The sequence below is a fragment of the Acartia tonsa genome, chromosome 2 (genome assembly GCF_053477335.1).
Source record: "Acartia tonsa isolate MP-2025a chromosome 2, ASM5347733v1, whole genome shotgun sequence".
In the NCBI taxonomy this organism is placed as follows: domain Eukaryota; kingdom Metazoa; phylum Arthropoda; class Copepoda; order Calanoida; family Acartiidae; genus Acartia; species Acartia tonsa.
In genome coordinates this window covers 37,263,890-37,287,170 of record NC_137261.1, presented here as the reverse complement: position 1 = coordinate 37,287,170, position 23,281 = coordinate 37,263,890, and the positions used below count along the sequence as shown (strand labels likewise).

Below are 23,281 nucleotides of genomic sequence, written 5' to 3'. Positions count from 1 at the left end.
AGTGATAACTAATTCAAGTTAGGATAGATAAAAATAAACTTAACGTTAACGAATAATAATTGTCATCTAGTGTAGGTAGTTACTAAATATTATTACCACGCTACTAATGGAGGTTTTATCCTTGTTATATTGTTGTTTATTTTCAATATTTAGCTTATATTACTTTTTATGTTTTATCGGCGCAAAAACGTAAAAGAGGGAAAAAGAGGAAGGTTTTTATTAATTGCTTTGTAGCTAAAAATTGATTTTATTTGAATATATCGTGCAAAGGAAATCATTAATTGAGAACAGATGTCGTGTGATATCAATGTACAGGAATTAACTAGTTTCAAATATCAAAACAAGATATCTATTTTCAATTATTTTTTTTATCAATATTCTTATTGCGCATAGCCCATAAAAAGGGCACATTTTTTTTATATATTTATCTTTGCTACTATTAATAGTTAATGACTCTATATATTCTATAAAAATAAATCATAATGTAATCTTTACTTAAATATCAAATAAATTGCATTAAATGATATATAAATGTAGAAGTAAGTTCAGCTAGTCCAACTTTTATAAATAGAGATAAAATATGCATATAAGCATAAAACTTTTTCTAATTAGGAAGGAAAAATGAATAATAATATTCATAAAAACTTTCATGAAAAGGATAAAAGTAAATTTTATTCAAAATTAAAGCTTTTCCAAACTTTTCAACCAATAGTATTTAAAAATTAAGATCATTGCATTGCATCAAATTTTAATTTCAAAGTTATAAAAAATTACACACATCTATTTGTAATTATACACTACTGCGTTGAGTAGAAAATTATTACAAAAAAATAAATCGGGATAAGCAGAAAATCTTTCAATTATCTCCTATTATAGAAATCTCAAAAAAAAATATAATCATCTATAAATAAAATGTTACGAAAAGAACCATTATAAACTGATTTACAGACTGCCAACTCAATTATTAGATCCTATTTATTTTTAGATGGATATAAAACAGAAAAAAAAGTATTAAAGAATACTGATAGATAGAACAGAGTCACCAAAGTTTAGCATACTAAGAAGTAGTCGGGGAAATTGACTTAAGAACCTTATATCGGTCATGCCATAATATTAAACTGTGGTTTAACCGTGGTTCCTCTAACGATCGTGGTGTAGAGGGGATGTCATAAAAAATCAGTAAGTACGGGCAATAAAAGAAAGTAATTGTGGCGATTTAACGGGGCCTATACCAGTGGGGCTACCAAATACCCAATATTACCTAACCTAACCTGACAAAGTAATAAGGAAACATACAAACCAATTCCCTCTAATTTTCAATTCATTTTTAAAAAAAATAAGGTAGGAGTGGGGGGATGGGGAGGTTCTGTGCTCAACAAGGCATTTGAGGAAACAAAATTTTCTTCATGTTATATATATAGTGAGGATCAAAGGAGACTATTTCTATCTTGTTATAAAACTCATATCCAGGAATAAGAATACCGATAAGAAAATATCATGACTGTTCAGATAACTTAATGCAGGAATATAACAAAAACTAAATTATCTATAAATTACAATTTATGAACATGTTTGTCAGTATATTGTACATATCATAGACTAATTAAAGAATAAGATATATAGTTATATAAACCATGTTTGTCAGTATATTGTACATATCATAGACTAATTAAAGAATAAGATATATAGTTATATAAACCATGTTTGTCAGTATATTGTACATATCATAGACTAATTAAAGAATAAGATATATAGTTATATAAACCATGTTTGTCAGTATATTTGTTCATATCCTAGACTAATTAGCGAATAAGATATTAAGTTATATAAACTATATCTGTAAGAAGGTTTGTCCATATCCTTGACTAATTAAAGAATAAGATATTAAGTTATATAAACCATGTTTGTCAGTATGTTTGTCCATATCCTAGACTAATTAAAGAATAAGATATTAAGTTTTATAAACCATGTTTGTCAATATATTTGTCCATATCCTAGACTAATTAAAGAATGAGATGTACAGTTATATAAACCATGTTTGTCAGTGTATTTGTCCATATCCTAGACTAATTAAAGAATGAGATATACAGTTATATAAACCATGTTTGTCAGTATATTTGTCCATATCCTAGACTAATTAAAGAATGAGATGTACAGTTATATAAACCATGTTTGTCAGTATATTTGTCCATATCCTAGACTAATTAAAGAATAAGATATACAGTTATATAAACGATGAGTACAGTTTAATCCTCTAATAGCCTCAATTTTATTAGGGAGTCGATCCTGCCATCCCCTTTTTTCAGCCTCCTCCACACTCAAAGAATCCAACCCCCTATAGAAACATTGGGCACGCCATTATTCTTATTCCTTGGCATAAATATAAATTAATAATAATCAACCATTCATTCAATCACGTTGCCAATCAATTTATTTACAATATGCAAAGAGATAAATTATGCTTGTTCTGTCAATATACAAATATGGTTAATAATGAATTTTATAACCGTTTTTTATTATGTATGTACATTTTAATGTTTAATAACACAGCTACTTAACAAGTAAGGACCGTCTGTCATGGAGAATTTTCAAAAAAAAGTACAGTTTATTAAATAACTAACTGATTTACCCATAGCTAATTGGAGAGGGCAAAGAGTCAAGAAAATAGCCTAAAACCATCCAAAGATATTTATAAAGCCGCATGAAAAGTATAACCGAGTCAAATCATTAACTTCTGAGATCTTTAGCTTCAGACAAAAAAAAAACTTACTACCTACTTTATATAACAGAATGGGAGATTTTAAAATTAAATTTCTGTCTGCATTTTGTTCAAGGCATTTCCATGGTCTTAATACTTTTTATCATAATACCATGGTGTATATTTCTAAGGAAAAACATAAGTATTATAATGTAGACTAAAATAAAAAATATAATCTTATTTGAATAAGTAATATTTTCTTAGGAAATATATTTAAAGGTTTCTTTAATTTAAATAATATAAATAGTAGCATAGTACGTGAATTGTCAAATGAAAACCTTTTCTATAGTTTACTTGTAATAGAAAATATAAGGCAAACTTGCTTTCATTAAACGTTGGAAAATAATAGCTTTGGTCAAAAGTCAGGTTTATTGTTGGAAATGTCTGGAAACTGTAATTTTTTTATACCTAATATAGATTTAATAAAAATACCAAAATTTAATGGACAAAATATTAGCAGGGCGTGCTACCAAAGGATATATTTGTTCTTGTTTCATAATGTACACTTGATAGTATCCGTAAACAAAAAGTTGTGATGAATCCTTCTAAGTAAACTGTAAGTATACATACATGTGATTATACATCAAATGTACTACCTAGGACTTTAAATAAAACTTTAAAATAAAAACAGAACATGCATAGAATCGTGTAGGAAACAAGAACAGCTGCATCAAAACATATTCCCGCAAAACAAAAAAAAACTGCAATTAAACAGAAATATATTTAGAATTGTTTTGCTAATGAAATCCTATTATAAAAAAGTAGTACCTAAGCTTTTTTTGCACTTAGCGAAGATCTAGCTATCTGCTGAACCGAATGGTTTTTCATTAAAGTAAAGATTCATAAAAATCCAACGAAAGTTTATTACTATATATAGGGGGAGCTCCTAAATAAATTTCAAATTATGTGCTGAATGTCGTACGTACAACCATACTTTAAAATTGCTTTGCTTTAGACAAAGGGAAAAAATTGAAGGGTTTCTTAGAAAAGACAATAATCTTAAATTTCATTTAGTCTCCTGTTTTTTAAATATTGACTGTACAAAAAAAATGCAATATACAGGATAAATGAAGTCTTAAAAATTAAATCTTTATAGTTAAATTCTGCCTGTCAGTAGCTTAAAATTTCGCTATCCTAAAAATTTAGATGGGTTTTTCAAAGACATGTGCAAATCGCCTCAAACCCCCCCCCCCCAAAAAAAAAAAAAAAAAACTAGAATCAACAAAGTCCCACAAGAGGCGTAGCCACTAGAAATAGATAAACTATACTAAATTGTTTCTTTGTTTATTGACATTTTTGGTACCTTAAACTTTCATGTATACCTATGAAAATAACTATTTTTCTGTCATTTACCAAGATAAGTTAAGATATATTTATTATTTATGTAATTTCAATGATACTATTAAGCTAACAAATTGATTTTTATACCAACCTATAAAGCTATTTGTGTTATTTTTAATTAACGCATATAAACTTTCTTAACGTTGTTAATTGAACTATAATTGCATGTTACAAAAGGGATGACCTTTTTCTGCTTAATAGATAATATCCTTCAAATCTGACATTTATTGTTAGTTAAATGTTAAAGAATGTAGCTTAATTTCTTGTAAAAGTTAATTTTACCTTTGACAAGCTTATATGTGAATTTCTTTCATATACAAAAACGTTGCAGTCATTTTTTATTTTAGGGGCTTAACATCTTTGAAAAGTTTGCTATTTCTATGAAAGCATAAGTGAGAGTTTGGAAGAGTCGTGAAACAATAATAACGTTTGAAGGAATTCAGACTTTACAAATATCATTTAACTAATTGAATGATTCCTAGAAGAAAAAACATTTAGTAAATTTTCCGTATTTTCATAAAAGAGCGGTTCATTCATATCTTACATGAAAAAATACTATTAGGCGCCTTAAACTTTTCCATTTGCCAATTATGTTTCAGTATTTAAACAAAAAGAGCTATTATTGATTTTATGTTTAAAATTGTATCTAGAAAGAAACTAATATGTAGCTGTTAATTCTTACTGATTCAAATCTTTACCTTGGCTGTTCCCATCCAACTGGGGGGCTGCAAGGCGGGGAGATCAGGAATTGTTTTTCGAGTGGCGGCGGCTGCAAAAAGCCTTCCTCGGGTGCGGAGCTGAACACTGAAGGAATAGAGTTCCTACATATGTGTTTACAAAAATTCTCCTTAATATTCTAAGTCATCAAGATTTAGAGGTAAAATTTAGACAGGAAAAAAGGTTAGGTATTCGAATTGAAATGTTAGTCTTAAGAACTAAAACAATATACAAGCAAAGAAAAAAAAGAAAGCGAACAACAATATTGTAAGGTATAAAAATGACATATCCGCAGGAATTTGTAATAGAGAACTTTTAGTATTAATTTTAATACGAAAATTGTTCAGTAGCAATGTCACTTGAAATAGGTTCATAGGAGTTGCTTATGTGGTAAATTCCAACTTAGGTTATGAGTTGACAAAATGAAATATGTAGGAATCAAAACCTTTGATAAAGTAGCAGTTCATCGTACTCTCTCCAATATTTGTCAGGTTCAACTTAGCCTTCGCCAACGAGGCATTTGCATGGGAGGTGTAGTCGATGCGTACTCGCCTGTTTACAGGTTTATTTAGATTTTTTTACATGTAAAAATAAAAATTCTATGGGATACTAATTGGAATTTATAGAAAGTAGTTAAAAAAAAACAAGTTTTCCACCAGTTACATTAGCACCAAATGGGCGTTATTTGTGAGGGTTATTTTGCACAAAAGTTTGCAGTAATTATCATCAAGAAGTAAATATCATTTTAGAGAAACTATTATCATGACTAACGGTAAAGTTTAAAGCATATGTTGTTTTTTCTTAAGTAATCAATGTCACTCTCATTGTTAAATATTTCTCTTTTTTTCATCAACTTTTATCAATAAAAAAATATGTTTAGGCAAGTTAAATAATAACTGCAATGCAGTGAGACATAGTTAAAAATTATTTTGCTAAATACATGAATTAATATTTGTCAGACTTACATCATTAAGTAAAAAATAAAGATCCATGAATAAAGACTCGGTTTTTCTCCATTCTTCGTAATAGTAACCCATAAAACTAAGTATCTTATGGGATAAAACAATGGGCGATAAATTAATATGCTTAAATCTTATATACAAAATTACCCCTTATGTAGATGAAAATATTGTTTGTCAAGTTTTAACACTGTTAATGAAAAAAGCACTAATAGTACCAAAGATTTTGAGCAAACGTATACGATAATGTGGTTATAAAACTTTGTGTTCCAGTTTAATCTGTAGATCAATGTTCTAATTCTCCCTGAATTGGGTTACCTAGGATAAAGATTTTCACATTTCAAAATCATTGAAAAAAATAAAGATTCGATTTTTTAAGTAAATAATTTAAACAAAAACAAAGGCTTTGTTATTATTCAATAGATTGCTCTAATATAACTAACAATTGTTGTGAATTATGTAACAAGGTTAGCTAGGGTATGCAGGCAAACTTTTCAAAAGATAGGCACTCAGGATTATAAAAGTTAGGTACATGAGTAGATTTATTAGAATAGGGAGTGCTAATCTAACTTTCTAGGATATTAGCTTTGTGACAAATAACTATGAGGTAGTTCTTAGGCCTTATTGAAAAAAATCTAACATTTTTCGATATGCGAATGAAAGTTTAATTCTATTTATATTATAAAGTATAACAGTTAGTACATGTCTCTTATCATAATGAAAAAAATGTATGTGCTTAAACATTATAATATTACAATATCTCTCCCAATAGACAGTAATCAATTCGTGTACCATACTGCCATATATTCTTAATAAGACCTTTTCTAAAGATTAAACGTAAAATGCATTTCATGCATAAGGGATATTTCATATAAAAAATAAAGGCTTTGCCTCTAACTCTTTCGGTAAATCATAAATCACCCTTTTTAGTAGCAATAGTAATATATCATTCACTTTGTCTGTCCGTTCGTCCGTGCGTCTGTCCGTCCGTCAGTCAGTAATACTCCATATACCTATTTGGAAACTACTTTTAAGGTCTGGATCTAAGCTAAAGTTATAAACTTTTCACAGAGGTAGCACAGGTCTCCTTAGCAAAACCTTAGATTTTAAAAAATCTCCAAAGAAACAAACAACGAGGCCTTCAAATAGGGCCCAGTGGTGGTTAGAATAGAATCCGTTTGAAATTAAATCCTAGCTGCTCCTTTTTGCCAGATATTGCAATTTGAAGTTTTGTGGTAAAAACGCCCAAAATTACAAGAAATCCAAGGATAGATATAAGTGAACACCTTAATTAATAAAATAAAGAGGGTTGTCCGTTTCTTTGGAGATTTTTTTAAATGTAAGGTTTTTCTAAGGAGACCTGTGGTATAGGTATTAGGTAAGCTTTCAATAGCATAATTTTGAAGAATATAAAAATCATAAATAAATTCCTAAATGTTCTGAAGTAATAGAAACAAACTGATTGATCAAACATCCGAAACTTGGCCTCAAACATTTTTTTGGTCTGTTCGTCTGTAAATACTGTGATGTCAACGTTGGTGGCGATCAAGGACTTGGGGGGAATATCCTCTTCCTCATCTTCCTCCTGAAAAATAAACAAGGATGACAACATCCATAAGTATAGTAGCTAATCACAAACAAAAAAACATGGATTGACAAACGGACAATGTGAATCATGCATTTGTTCAACAATCATAATATAAGGTTGGCACTATAAAATAGGACATAAAGAATAGAAGATATTGAGATTTATAAAAAAAAAAATAACAGAAATATTTATATGCCATGTAGAAGGAAGAGATACGTGTCAAAGGACCAAATAATCTCTTTCGAGTTGATACACTAGAGGAAAGAAATTAATAATATTGGTTGGTAACTTGGTAGTAGCTTAAGGTCGTCCAAATATTAGATTGAGAAAATAATACCAGTTATCCTAATAACCAGTTATTCCTAACAAAATCTTAATCATAATTTATTTATCCTAAAACTAGCTGGTTAATGATATATAATTTTCGAGATCCTTTGTATCAACAAAAAGCCTTAGGTACTTTATAGATTGAACAAAATGGTATGATCGATCATAACAAAAAAAAGAATAGTACGAACAGTGATTATAGAGGAGCTACTGTATAATAACTATACCTGCATATCGTCTAACTGTAGACTATCTGTAGCCATTACCAACATCTCTTCGGCACTGAAAAATTATTTACATTTAGAGGGATTAATTTCATTACCAGGGACAATCGAATCAAAATTAAAAAGTGCCTTTTACACATGATTGCAAAACGCCCAATTCAGCGAGAATCGAAAAATTTATTGCGGCGGAAAACGGCTGGAGCGGCGGTCCCAATTCCGTTTTCTTTATGAAATATACTTGTAGCTAGGTTAATAATTCAAAAAGGTTTTACCCATTTAACACCTACACCAAGGGAGTAGAACCCAAAATAACATTGATGGTATGCCATGTAAATAGCTACCACAGCCCCCACCCCTTTTATTATTCATTGTTTTGATTTGACCAAAAAGGCAAGTATTATATACGAAAACATACTCATAAATCTATTTTTATACGTTTTTAGTATGTATATAAAATATATCGATTTTTACAGGCGATTTGTAACATGAGAAGTTATGAAAAACAAATAGATTGTGTTACTCACATAATTGTATTTACTTAATGTGAAACAATATATTTATAAACATGAGGGCCGTAATACGTGAAAATTGTAAAAAAAAAATGTATTTATTTCCATTTTCTGAGTGTGTAGTAAGTTTTGCTTTTTATTAAAAACTAGCCTTGTTCCTCTTATGTTTAGGACATAAAATACGTATCAACAACTGGCACCTTTCTTTGAGATTAACTCCAAACAAAATATAACTTAGAGGGGTTTTAATTCAATACCTAGATAGGTAACTTTTATTACCTACAAATAGACTGAATTGCACTTTTGAAATTGAGAAGATAAATTTAGTTTATCCCTCTTTTATGTACTTTTAAATCTAAAATCCTAAATACTGCACTAAAAACTGATTTTAAGGAATCATACACAATGGCATAGACTCGAAATAAAGTATTACCACACTTTACCAATAAACTGTAAACAAATATGATAAATATACAAGCAAAATAACAATTTAATGTTGAGATTCAAATCCTTCTCGTCCCTTCTTAAGCATAAAATGAATTTGAAAATTTTGAATTTAGATCTTAATTTCCTTATTAGGATGTTGTTTTTATATGTCGTCTTTATGACAGGTAAATATTTCAAGAATATATTTCTTAAATTATGTATATAAAAAAAATATTGTACGATAATATCAAATTAAATCAAAAGTATTTCAATTTGTTTTATTTTTTTGGTGCTAAAATCATCCCTGACTTGAATGAGAGAAAAAGTTGGTTTTGATTAAAATTGCAGAAAGAACATATCATTAAAATACACAATAGTCTCTTTGTGAGTTTAAATTTATAACATTATTTTTTGTTAATGAATTAATGAAAAAAAATTTGTTTAAAATTTGACTTAATGGCATCTCGTATGATATACTATTCATTCCATCTTAAAAATAAATCTGTAAGACATATATGCTTAGATATCTGTAAACCACCAATTCATGACTATTGAAATTTGATCAGCTGATAGGTTTTAATACTAGATGTTTTTTTAAGTAGCGCAGCTACTCTAAATCTAGAGAATAAATTTAATTTTGCTTAGAATTTACTTTTAGGTGTTTTAAACATTGTAAATTAAAGATTTTATTTTGATAATTTAATATTTTAAAACAAAATCTTCTATAAACTGTGAGGAAGTTTGATAAAATTACGTTTATTTTGCAAGCTTGATTGAAAATACTTCATTATTTTTATAATTTTGACAAAATAGATTTTCTGTTTAAATAAATAACATAGCCACAAAAAGGTTTAAGTAGTTATTGAAATATTTTATTACTATTCTTGCTAATAAAATATTTGTTAACTATGTTTAAATTGCATTTTTAAAATAGACAAGAAAAATATCCTACTTAAATGCTAACTTTATGAAGTTATCTTAAACATTTTTCAAAAGTTTGTTTTATAAATCAATTTTATTTTCCATTGAGTTTATTGATTATATAGGTTTAAAATATCAAAAGTATTTTTTAAAGGCTATAGATTAATTTTGATTAATTCCGATTTTTTATTTTTTCAATTTTTTTCAAATCTAAAAGAATATGCATGTCGTTTCAAAGAATAGATTATATAATAAACAAAATTAAACATATTCAGGCTATCAAAAAGCAAAAAATATTCTTTTTTACCATTAAATTGCTAATTTTAAAAATCATTAAATTTTAAGATTATTTTGCATGGAAACACATTTTTTCAGTTATATTTTCTCAACAATGGATCTTAAATGATTATTACTAAAAACTTTTATGAAAATGTTATTAACCAAAACTTCAATTAAAGGAAATAATTGCCGTTTGCGAAAATGTGTGCAAAAAGTTGCCAATATCTTGTTAGAAGGGACTTAATGGATTTTAATTCTTACTTCTTACAACTTAGTGGACTATAAACTATTAGAAAAGTATCACTTTAAGGTGAAATTTTGAGGGTCAACTTTTTTTCTTTTAAAATTCGCAGTGCATAATATACAGCTTAACTATACGCATGTTAGGTATGAGTTTTAAGAAAATTAAATACCTAGCAGCAAAAAAAATTTCGGATCAACTGCAGTTGACGGTAAAATATTCCTGGTTACGAATATTTCCAAAAATCTATGAATTTTAAAGGCTGATAGCTGCCAAACGGCTGAATGTACAGATCATACCCGCACACCATTTTAAGTGGCATAAGAAGATTATTTGTAGGCCTTCTTATGCCGCTTAAAACAGTGTGAGGGCATGATCTGTACGTTCAGCCGTTTAGGCAGGTAGTAGTCTTTAAAATTCATAGATTTTTGTAAATATTCGTTACCAGGAACATTTTACCGTGAACTGCGTTGATCCAAAATCTATATTGGTATTAACGGCTGGCGGCTCAGCCGTTTTGCCATTTTTTTGGCAATCTTAAGAGCAAATTAGTCACGAAACCTATCTACACATAATAACTTTTGTCGCTCAAAAACCTTATCAAACAGTTCTAGCCGGTAGCTGATGGTACTAGATATTCAAAAAAATGGTTATTGCTATCATTTACCATGAATTAAACCAAAAATATGTTTTAAAAATTTGATTCCTACGTAATTATGAATTTGCCCTAAAAATAGATAACAAACGGCTAAACGGCTGAGCCGCCAGCCGTTACTTTTCCAACTTTTTGTTCGATTTAGGGAAAATAGACCTACCAAAAATTTCAGGTCGAAATACGAATTCTAAGTGCCATTTAATAATTGATTATGAGATGGTTGCATTAACCCCCCCCCCCCCCCCCACCCCCTTTATTATTCTGAAAGAAATACTCTGTCTATTTTATCTACCTACCATTTTATTTAAAGGAAGTTTTTCCCTATCCATCATTACGATCAACCTTGAACTTTTCATGTTTTTGCCAAACATTGGGATTAGACAAAGAGTGAATAGCTATGAGTAATTTGCATACAAGAAAAATTCCCTATAAAACATATCGTTACAATCTCGTATTTTTCAACTTTATCCCCCCAACCTTCCCTATCTTTATAAAAAAAAACATAAAAAATAAATGTGGGACTTAATCCATGTAGGAAGCATTAGAATTGAAAAAATTCAAAATCAAACTTGTTGTTAGGGACATTCCACTTGGGAAAAAGGGATTTAGTTAACATGAATGTGAACATCAAAATTTATTTTGAATAAGTAGGTATAAAAAGAAGTTAATCTTAAGTTTTAATCTAAAATAAAAAAAAGAGAAACAAAAATCAAACAGCTTGTAATACTATATAATAGGTAAGTATATAATTCAAGATTTCAACATTCCAATCAAAAACTAAATACACATTTAAACAAATCATATTACAAGAATCTTCTCTAAATGCATTTAATATTCACATTTAAAACGTTTAATGTACTATCAATGTCATTAAAATCTTATGTAAAGCAAAATGCACAGCGATTATTTTTACGGCTCTTAAAGGGGGATGTGGAAAATAACCATTTGGGCAGGGGGGGGGGGGTTTACTCGAGAACCCTTAGAGCTAGAGGGAGCTAATTTTGGATATAAGCTTCTATGGGGCCAAAGTTACTTTTAAAATTATCGTCGACCCCCCACCCCCCCCCCAAATTTTTTTTTTTTTTGGGGGGGGGGTGGATTATACTATAGGATGTTTCTCATAAACGACTTGAGATAAATGGAGCAAACCTTGGTATACAAGTTTTGTAGGCCTATATTTGATTTTAGAATTATCGTTGACCACCCACCCACCCCCAAACCCCTAATTTGGGGGGGGGGGGGCGGGTGAATTATACTATAGGGTGTTTCTCATAAACGACTTGAGATAAATGGAGCAAACCTTAGGATACAAGTTTTGTAGGCCTATATTTGATTTTAGAATTATCGTTGACCACCCACCCACCCAAAAACCCCTAATTTGGGGGGGGGGGGCGGGTGGGCGGGTGAATAATACTATAGGGTGTTTCTCATAAACGACTTGAGATAAATGGAGCAAACCTTAGGATACAAGTTTTGTAGGCCTATATTTGATTTAATAATTATTGTTGACCACCTTCTTACCCCCAAACCCCTAATTTTTTGGGGGGGGCGGGTGGATTATACTATAGGGTGTTTCTCATAAACGACTTGCAGCAATTTTATTTTGGGTGCTACTCCCTTAGTTTTAGAGATAATTGGATGAAATCTTTTGGGCTGGGTCACTAATTACCCCAACTATTGGTATCTTTAAAAAAACGGCGGCGGGACCGCCGCTCCTGCCGCCCGTCGCCGTTTACCGCCGCCAACAAAAAAAATTTTTTTTATTGCATTTCTTGCAGAATTAGGCAATTTGGAATCATTTGAGACCATGTTATTTTTTTCAAAAATTTTTCGCCTTACAAGCAACCCTGCGGGGGATTTAGTCATTTTTTTCAAATTCTCGAAAAAAATAACATGGTGTCAAATGATTCCAAATTGCCTAATTCTGCGAGAAATGCAATAAAAATTTTTTTTTGGTGGCGGCGGGAGCGGCGGTCCCGCCGCCGTTTTTTTTAAAAGATACCAATAGTTGGGGTAATTAGTGACCCAGCCCAAAAGATTTCATCCAATTATCTCTAAAACTAAGGGAGTAGCACCCAAAATAAAAGTCGAAACAAAATTGTAAGTAAAGGGGGGGGGGGGGGAAATGTGGTGACTCGTCACACGACATACCAGCAATTTTATTTTAGGTGCTACTCCCTTAGTTTTAGAGATAATTGGATGAAATCTTTTGGGCTGGGTCACTAATTACCCCAACTATTGGTATCTTTAAAAAAACGGCGGCGGGACCGCCGCTCCTGCCGCCCGTCGCCGTTTACCGCCGCCACCAAAAAAATTTTTTTTTATTGCATTTCTTGCAGAATTAGGCAATTTTGAATCATTTGAGACCATGTAATTTCGCCTTTCAAGCAACCCTGCGGGGATTTTAGTCATTTTTTTCAAATTCTCGAAAAAAATAACATGGTCTCAAATGATTCCAAATTGCCTAATTCGGCAAGAAATGCAATAAAAAAACTTTTTTTGGTGGCGGCGGTAAACGGCGACGGGCGGCGTGAGCGGCGGTCCCGCCGCCGTTTTTTTCCCAGCCCAGCCCAAAAGATTTCATCCAATTATCTCTAAAACTAAGGGAGTAGCACCCAAAATAAAAGTCGAAACAATATTGTAAGTAAAGGGGGGGGGGGGAAATTTGGTGACTCGTAACACGACATACCAGCAATCTTATTTTGGGTGCTACTCCCCTTAGTTTTAGAGATAATTGGATGAAATCTTTTGGGCTGGGTCACTAATTACCCCAACTATTGGTATCTTTAAAAAAACGGCGGCGGGACCGCCGCTCCCGCCTCCGTTTACCGCCGCCACAAAAAAAAAAATTTTATTGCATTTCTCGCCGAATTAGGCAATTTGGAATCATTTGAGACCATGTTATTTATTTCAAAAATTTTTCGCCTTACAAGCAACCCTGCGTGGGACTTCAAAATTATCTCATTTCCCCCCCCCCTTTACTTACAATTTTGTTTCGACTTTTATTTTGGGTGCTACTCCCTTAGTTTTAGAGATAATTGGATGAAATCTTTTGGGCTGGGTCACTAATTACCCCAACTATTGGTATCTTTTAAAAAAAAACGGCGGCGGGACCTCCGCAGGGTTGCTTGTAAGGCGAAAAATTTTTGAAATAAATAACATGGTCTCAAATGATTCCAAATTGCTTAATTCGGCAAGAAATGCATTAAAAATTTTTTTTGTGTGGCGGCGGTAAACGGCGGCGGGAGCGGCGGTCCCGCTGCCGTTTTTTTTAAAGATACCAATAGTTGGGGTAATTAGTGACCCAGCCCAAAAGATTTCATCCATTTATCTCTAAAACTAAGGGAGAAGCACCCAAAATAAAATTGCTGGTATGTCGTGTGACAAGTCACCACATTTCCCCCCCCCCCCCCCTTTACTTACAATTTTGTTTCGACTTTTATTTTGGGTGCTACTCCCTTAGTTTTAGAGATAATTGGATGAAATCTTTTGGGCTGGGTCACTAATTACCCCAACTATTGGTATCTTAAAAAAAAACGGCGAAGGGACCGCCGCTCCCGCCGCCCGTCGCCGTTTACCGCCGCCACCAAAAAAAAAAAATTTATTGCATTTCTCGCCGAATTAGGCAATTTGGAATCATTTGAGACCATGTTATTTTTTTCAAAAATTTTTTGCCTTACAATCAACCCTGCGGGGATTATAGTCATTTTTTTCAAATTCTCGAAAAAAATAACATGGTCTCAAATGATTCCAAATTGCCTAATTCAGCAAGAAATGCAATAAAAAAACTTTTTTTGGTGGCAGCGGTAAACGGCGACGGGCGGCGTGAGCGGCGGTCCCGCCGCCGTTTTTTTTTAAAGATACCAATAGTTGGGGTAATTAGTGACCCAGCCCAAAAGATTTCATCCAATTATCTCTAAACTATTGGTATCTTTTAAAAAAAACGGAGGCGGGACCGCCGCTCCCGCCGCCCGCCGCCATTTACAGCCGCCACCAAAAAATTTTTTTTTATTGCATTTCTCGAGAATTAGGCAATTTGGAATCATTTGAGACCATGTTATTTTTTTCGAGAATTTGAAAAAAATGACTAAGTCCTCCGCAGGGTTGCTTGTAAGGCGAAAAATTTTTGAAATAAATAACATGGTCTCAAATGATTCCAAATTGCCTAATTCGGCAAGAAATGCATTAAAAAAATTTTTTTTGTGGCGGTGGTAAACGGCGGCGGGAGCGGCGGTCCCGCCGCCGTTATTTTAAAGATACCAATAGTTGGGGTAATTATTGACCCAGCCCAAAAGATTTCATCCATTTATCTCTAAAACTAAGGGAGTAGCACCCAAAATAAAATTGCTGGTATGTCGTGTGACGAGTCACCACATTTCCCCCCCCCCCCCTTTACTTACAATTTTGTTTCGACTTTTATTTTGGGTGCTACTCCCTTAGTTTTAGAGATAATTGGATGAAATCTTTTGGGCTGGGTCACTAATTACCCCAACTATTGGTATCTTAAAAAAAAACGGCGAAGGGACCGCCGCTCCCGCCGCCGTTTAACGCCGCCACCAAAAAAAAAAAATTTATTGCATTTCTCGCCGAATAAGGCAATTTGGAATAATTTGAGACCATGTTATTTTTTTCAAAAATTTTTCGCCTTACAATCAACCCTGCGGGGATTATAGTCATTTTTTTCAAATTCTCGAAAAAAATAACATGGTCTCAAATGATTCCAAATTGCCTAATTCAGCAAGAAATGCAATAAAAAAACTTTTTTGGTTGCGGCGGTAAACGGCGACGGACGGCGTGAGCGGCGGTCCCGCCGCCGTTTTTTTTTAAAGATACCAATAGTTGGGGTAATTAGTGACCCAGACCAAAAGATTTCATCCAATTATCTCTAAAACTAAGGGAGTAGCACCCAAAATAAAATTGCTGGTATGTCGTGTGACGAGTCACCACATTTCCCCCCCCCCCCCTTTACTTACAATTTTGTTTCGACTTTTATTTTGGGTGCTACTCCCTTAGTTTTAGAGATAATTGGATGAAATAATCGGGAGCCGTTTGACAATAAAATTGCTGGTATGTCGTGTGACCCCCCCTTTACTTACAATTTTGTTTCGACTTTTATTTTGGGTGCTACTCCCTTAGTTTTAGAGATAATTGGATGAAATCTTTTGGGCTGGGTCACTAATTACCCCAACTATTGGTATCTTTTTAAAAAAACGGCGGCGGGACCGCCGCTCCCGCCGCCCGCCGCCGTTTACAGCCGCCACCAAAAAAATTTTTTTTTTTGCATTTCTCGCAGAATTAGGCAATTTGGAATCATTTGAGACCATGTTATTTTTTTCGAGAATTTGAAAAAAATGACTAAGTCCCCCGCAGGGTTGCTTGTAAGGCGAAAAATTTTTGAAATAAATAACATGGTCTCAAATGATTCCAAATTGCCTAATTCGGCAAGAAATGCATTAAAAAAAATTTTTTTTGTGGCGGCGGTAAACGGCGGCGGGAGCGGCGGTCCCGCCGCCGTTTTTTTAAAGATACTAATAGTTGGGGTAATTAGTGACCCAGCCCAAAAGATTTCATCCATTTATCTCTAAAACTAAGGGAGTAGCACCCAAAATAAAATTGCTGGTATGTCGTGTGACGAGTCACCACATTCCCCCACCCCCCTTTACTTACAATTTTGTTTCAACTTTTATTTTGGGTGCTACTCCCTTAGTTTTAGAGATAATTGGATGAAATCTTTTGGGCTGGGTCACTAATTACCCCAACTATTGGTATCTTTTAACAAAAATGGCGGCGGGACCGCCGCTCCCGCCGCCCGCCGCCGTTTACAGCCGCCACCAAGAAATTTTTTTTATTGCATTTCTCGCCTAATTAGGCAATTAGGAATCATTTGAGACCATGTTATTTTTTTCAAGAATTTGAAAAAAATGACTAAATCCCCCGCAGGGTTGCTTGTAACGCGAAAAATTTTTGAAATAAATAACATGGTCTCAAATGATTCCAAATTGCCTAATTCGGCGAGAAATGCAATAAAAAATTTTTTTGGTGGCGGCGGTAAACGGCGGCGGGCGGCGGAAGCGGCGGTCTCGCAGCCGTTTTTTTTAAAGATATTATATATATAATTATAAAATCAAATGTAGGCCTACAAAACTTGTATCCTAAGGTTTGCTCCATTTATCTCAAGTCGTTTATGAGAAACACCCTATAGTATAATTCACCCGCCCCCCCCCAAATTAGGGGTTTGGGGGTGGGTGGGTGGTCAACGATAATTCTAAAATCAAATATAGGCCTACAAAACTTGTATACCAAGGTTTGCTCCATTTATCTCAAGTCGTTTATGAGAAACATCCTATAGTATAATCCACCCGCCCCCCCCAAAAAAAAAAAAATTTTGGGGGGGGGGGGGTGGGGGGTCGACGATAATTTTAAAAGTAACTTTGGCCCCATAGAAGCTTTTATCCAAAATTAGCTCCCTCTAGCTCTAAGGGTTCTCGAGTAAACCCCCCCCCCCCCTGCCCAAATGGTTATTTTCCACATCCCCCTTAGTATAATTCTTGATATTTAACAATATGCAAAAGCGACCGTTCTGCTAAGCATAATTGGACTCTTTAGTGTTAATCGTTTAAAATTCAACTTGTATACAAATAAAATCATTTCAATTTACATACCAAAACATAATAGCATAGGTATCACATTATAGATCTCTGGCATACAACAGAAATTGAAATGTCATGAAACCACTTTTTAAGAGGTAAAAATAGATAGAACTAGAACGTAACATTAATGTAGGTATCATTTTCATTTTAACCCATAAACAAACATTAAAATTGTTTAGAGCAAAATAATCATTGTTAACAATCCCACATCCATGTGCTAACTTTATCTATAATAACAAACCTAAGGTATTTTTGAGGTACCTACCTAAAATCATCTAAAGAGTCTCTGTCCATACTGGATCCTTCGGACCCGGGCATTCCCAGTCTACCCCGCATATTCACTTCTGAAATAAAGTATTAAAGAGTATGTAATAAGGGTTCTCACATGCGATTTTATGGATTGCTAGGCCTACAGTTAATTTAGATAAGTGTTTTGACTAATGAAGTTATGTAGCGAGTGATTCAAGTCAATTTTATCGAGGTGAAGACAAGGTCATCATCCTAATTATCTGCACTATGTACCCTGGTGAGTGCTGATATCCCCCCCCCCCCCCCATCCACCACACATCTTTAATTACTTTTTTAAAAAGAAGTGAGAACTATACCCATGCCTTAATAATTGATAGCTAGGGGGAGGGGTAATTCTCTTCTGTTTCTTATTTTTTTTAAGTCAGGTTAGAAAAGAATTATTGGGTAATTGGACATCTGGAGTAAAGAAAACTTCTGAAAGCAATAGGAACAATTTGAGATATGTCAATTACCTATTTAATATCATTACAATATTTACGTATATTAAATAGATAGGTATCAAGCAAAAAGGGAGAGGTAGGTTTCGGGTAAAATCCGTAACATTGTGTGTTATAAAGCTTAAAAATAGTAGTAGAACGATAATATTCACTAAATATGTACGTGTATTTCTTATGTATTGAAAAGAACTATAGATAATTTTTTTTTAAGTTAACATAAATTTTTATCGTTCTACTACTGTTTTTAACTTCTAACCTTTACGGATTTTACCCGAAACCTACCTCTCCCTTTCTAAAAAAATGTACACACATTTGTAGTATCGACACATGTAGGTAAAATATCTATAAAAAAATACATTTTCACAAAAGTACATCGTTGCTAATTCACATGTTTATTGTAAACCATTTAAATTGAATTTATAGGAATAATTTATGTGTGCTTAAAATAGGAATCAATTTAAAGTCCAATTAAAAGAAATCATTTTAACTAGGTTGTATGTAAACTTAAATTGAACACTAAGGTTTTAATAACAAATACATACTTTTGTAGCCACTTCAATCTCTTGAACTAATTGCTAATAAATTAAAGTTCTATACGTTTACTTAAAAATTAGATTAGCATTAAACCAGCACAATCATAAAAATGCTTATAGTATATTAACCTCTTACACAATCACAAACCAATTTATAAATAAAATGTTTAATAGAAGAGAAAGAGAGAGTCGATTCATGCTATATATAAAACTTTTCAGAGTACACACTTCACTTCTCAATAATTTAAAATTCACTGTTGTAATGTGAAAAGTTCTTTATTTATATATTTGATTTATGTTATATTAATTTCACAACTACGTTCAGCAAGATTAACAAAATATGTTTCTTATTGACGTTAGTAACAAATTGACTCACACATTCTTATGCGTTAAATCAGCACATAATTGTTTCACACTTTCTATCCATTGACGAACGACTGACTGACTGACGACAGAAAAATAGACGTCAGAAAATTAGAGGGAAGAAAGGTAATACTCTGAGGGTAAGTATATTTAAAAGGAGAACAAATATTCGCGAAGAGAACTCAAATAAGAGAGTGGAAATTAAATACAAAACATTTGATTGGCCAACAGAACCTTGGAGGATTGGAGAACTGTGACGTAAATAAGGACACGGGCCAATACGAACAAATTATTAATTAATATTCACCAATAGGAAGACAAACAATTTAACGCAGAAGCAGAAAATTCAATCTGTTTATTATTTTGTAAAATACGACCTTTAACAAGGACATTCATAAGTAATTCAAATAAAAAAGGTATTACCGCATTTGTCGTTTAGAAGGACCATTCAAAAAAAGAAATATACATGTTGCAAGGATGAAAATTTACATTAGATTAAATAAATAAATCCACAAATGATTTTTTTATGATGAATCCTTTTTTCATAATTGGACGCGGCATTAATGTAAACATTTCATCATGGCGGCCAACTTTAACCAAAATGAGTTAAATCTCAAATTAATTTATGTTTGCTATTTAAAAAGGAAAGAATACAGATGATCAAATTCGTGAAAATAATAGAATCATGATAATAACAATATAAAAAAATGATTTTTACTTTTCTAAAATTGTTTTTTTGTTTGTTAAAAATCATGTTATAGGTTGGCAGCTCTGACATATTTATCCTCCTCCTATTATTTTATTTGGCTTTCCTTCTCCTAATCCTAGGCAAGATGGCAGGCCGGCTTAAGATGTATTTTTAACTTTTTTAAGTCATTTTTTACTTGTATTTTATAAATTTATAGTGAAATTAAGCATAATATCAGATCAATCATCAAATTACCTACATCTCTGGCTTTCGCAATTCTGTCTTTTAAATCACATTTTAATTGATGAATTAATTACATTTTGCCTATCTTAAATTCATTTACATATATTTCGATTTTATTCATTTTTGTGAAAAATCTTTTAGCAAAGCTTCTTCGTCATTCACTTTGTTTGTTTGTCCGTAACGCTATGGGGAAAATGTGATTTTCTATACTTATGATCATATTCTCATCTTCTTTTCTTTTCCTAGCTTCACCCTTATTTACAACCATGCACTGAAAACATATTAGTCACTTCGTCAGTTGTCCATCCTTGATTGTTTTGTGCGTTGCTTCTTATGGATAGTGTTCTCCTTCTCAAGTTTATGAATTGTTTTTTAATCATTAAAGTTAAATTTCTAGTCTTTTTTTACATTTCAATCAATAGGTAGGTACTAGACTAAATCTTTTTCAATCATTTGAAACATGCATCATCAAACAACATTTAAACTCATAATTCACCAAACTTATTTTCCATTTCAGATCACATTTCTTTGTCATCAAACACACAGCAAACTCGACTTGATCACAAGCATCTTGTCCAATTAAAATCTCACATTCAAAACAAACACAGCAATAATCAGCGTCTAAATCATGTCACAATTTGATAATCGCGGACCGCCGTCTAAGCGCGGACGGATGGACGGCTACAAGGGTCCACCAAACGCGGGCGGCGTCCGTATGTTGTCCGAACAGGAGATAGATAACGAGCTAAGCAAGGTGAACCCAGATATCAGACCCAACAAGGTCATTCTGCTCACAGTTCTTAACGCTGAATATCCCATTGACGTTCCAGTAGTGTCTAAGGTTTGTGCACCTATTGGAGGCGTCCAGAAAATTGTCATATTTAGACGTGGACAAATTATCCATGCAATGGTCGAGTTTGATAGCATTGAGCAGGCCAGCAAGGCTAAGCGTAACCTCCATGGATGTGATATCTACTCTGGCTGCTGCACACTTAAAGTAGAATTTTCCAAGGTCGGAAGCTTGGATGTAAAGAAGAATGATGATCTGACCTGGGACTTTGTTAATGAGCCAAATCTGATGGAAAGAAAGCCTAGAATGGAGCGTCCTGTACTGATAAATGATGGTCCTGATAATATGGGAGGAGGTTTTGATGGGCCTGGTATGCGAGGTGGCCCCATAGGAATGGGTCCTATGGGTGGAAGGGGTGGAATGGCAGGACCAGGCCCCAGCAGGATGGGTAATAATGACACATTTGGTGGTCCATTTAATAGCATGTCAAGTATGATGGGTGCTATTAATGGTGGTATGGGTATGGGCATGGATGATTTTGGACCTCAGGGTGGTATGATGGGGGGTGGTAGATTCGGGCCAGGTCCATCCAAAGGCGCTGTATGCATCCTCTATGGATTGGATGCTGATCATTTTAACTGTCAAAGAGTATTTAATCTATTTTGCCAATATGGAAATATTCGCAAGGTTATGTTTTTGAAGAGCAAGGAGGGGACAGCTATGATGGAAATGGATGAGCCTGGACAAGTTGAGAGTATTCTAGAGAATATGATGCACGCTGAGATGTTTGGTCAGAAGGTGCGTGTGGATTGGTCAAAGAAGGATAGTATAACTAATGTTATCAACCCCTACAAGCTCAAGGATGGATCAGAGTCTTACCAAAGTTTTGAGGGAGATAGAAACAACAGATTTTCAACGCCTGAAAGAGCAGCTAAAAATCGTATCCTGCCACCCTCTAAATATCTTCACTTCTACAATGTGCCTAAGCTGACCGACAGCGACATGGAGAATGTGTTCTCTGATGCTGGCGCCCCCACACCAACCAACGTCAAGTGGTTGAACAATGCTGAGAGCAAGTTTGTCAGTGGTATCTTGGAGTTCGACAGTGTTAGTGAGGCTTGCGAGGCCTTGTGTCTATTGAACCACCACAAATTTAAGGGGGATAGCAAATACCCTCAAATTATGAAACTTTGCTTTTCTATGGGTCCCAGAGACAGAGAGAGGGAGGAACGTGGGGGTGGGGGTGGTAGAGGAGGACGTGGAGGCAGGCGTAATTATTAACATTCTAATAAAACATTTTAAGATCTAATCCACAGTTTAACGATCACTTCCATCCTAGCCTATTACACACAAACAATCACCAAACAAGCGCAAGCAATACAGTGAACATCAAATCTAACACAATTCAAAGCGCCATTACCAAAATATCTATGTTAAATTTTAGGACAAAAATGTTTTAAAAGCAAAGTTTTCCTTACAATTTTTCATACCTACCTACTTCTATTCGCCATTTTCTTTTGAAATTTTATCTTTCTCTAGTATAACATAAAAAAACTCTTAAAGAAACATTTAATTTTGCTTAGTAAAAAAACATACCTACCGTTCTTTTCAAAATTAGAAAAACTTCAGCTATTGTAATTTACATGGAAGACATATTTTCTTTCTTAGGAATACATAAAATTAGTTTTTCCTGATAATGTTAACCTACATTTCGTATTATTTTTTAACAACAAATTATTCTTAAAGTCAGCAAAGACCTAGGTATTGATTTAGAAATTATTGTGATTTTTTTTATTTTCATACCTACATTTTTTCAAACTTTGAATTTATATTTGGATTTTTTTTTATACTTAAATCAAAAGATGAAAATTCTACAATCGCGTGTCTTTTTGAAACTGTATTATAGCACTATATTACATTGATATTTACCAATATTAATCCCGCACTATATAATTAGCTTAGCAACCCACACACAGGCATATAACTACATATTATTATACATAAAATAAACACTTATTCAATACACAGCTTTAAATCCAGACACAACTTAAACTTGTGTAAATATAAATTTTTCACTTTTTTTCAACAATGCCAAATTTTTGTTTTGTTTCAGATCATCCTTACTCTTGTCTTAGTCATTTTACGAACATAAACATTTTGGAATTCCTCTCCAAAAATTACAGGTATATAAAATTATCATTATATAAAAGTAACAGAAAGTCTGTCTGTCTTTATTGAAGGATTTCGGAAGGAACTGCTTAATCCAAATTTTTTTTTATGAATTTGTAAAAGATGCATTAAGATGTGCTTTAAAATATAATTA

At 32.9% G+C, this 23,281-nt stretch overlaps 2 protein-coding genes across 3 annotated transcripts in view; one reads left to right on the top strand and one right to left on the bottom strand.

Annotated features, from left to right (window-relative positions):
* sra (RRM_RCAN_like domain containing protein Sra) overlaps positions 1 to 18,013 on the bottom strand; it is a 35,261-nt gene extending 17,248 nt beyond the window's left edge. For both annotated transcript variants that reach the window (XR_013876771.1, XM_080150705.1), the window contains exons 1-5: positions 17,861 to 18,013; positions 7,918 to 7,972; positions 7,208 to 7,360; positions 5,262 to 5,370; positions 4,798 to 4,903 (exon numbers count right to left, since the gene is read on the bottom strand). Coding sequence is in view for 1 of the 2 variants with exons in the window: in XM_080150705.1 (XP_080006831.1) it covers positions 4,798 to 4,903; positions 5,262 to 5,370; positions 7,208 to 7,360; positions 7,918 to 7,972; positions 17,861 to 17,931 (494 nt within the window). In the remaining variant the exon portion in view is untranslated. The remainder of the gene's footprint in view (positions 1 to 4,797; positions 4,904 to 5,261; positions 5,371 to 7,207; positions 7,361 to 7,917; positions 7,973 to 17,860) is intronic.
* Positions 18,014 to 20,034: 2,021 nt separating this feature from the next.
* On the top strand, positions 20,035 to 23,072 carry LOC145311729 (heterogeneous nuclear ribonucleoprotein L-like). The gene has a single exon (XM_080150699.1). It carries the CDS (start codon positions 20,797 to 20,799, stop codon positions 22,237 to 22,239), a length of 1,443 nt encoding a protein of 480 aa, XP_080006825.1. The 5' UTR covers positions 20,035 to 20,796; the 3' UTR covers positions 22,240 to 23,072.
* The last annotated feature ends 209 nt before the right edge of the window (positions 23,073 to 23,281 follow it).

Excerpts from the sequence above, each read along its gene's own strand:
- LOC145311729 (XM_080150699.1), top strand. The coding sequence starts at position 20,797 with ATGTCACAATTTGATAATCGCGGACCGCCGTCTAAGCGCGGACGGATG.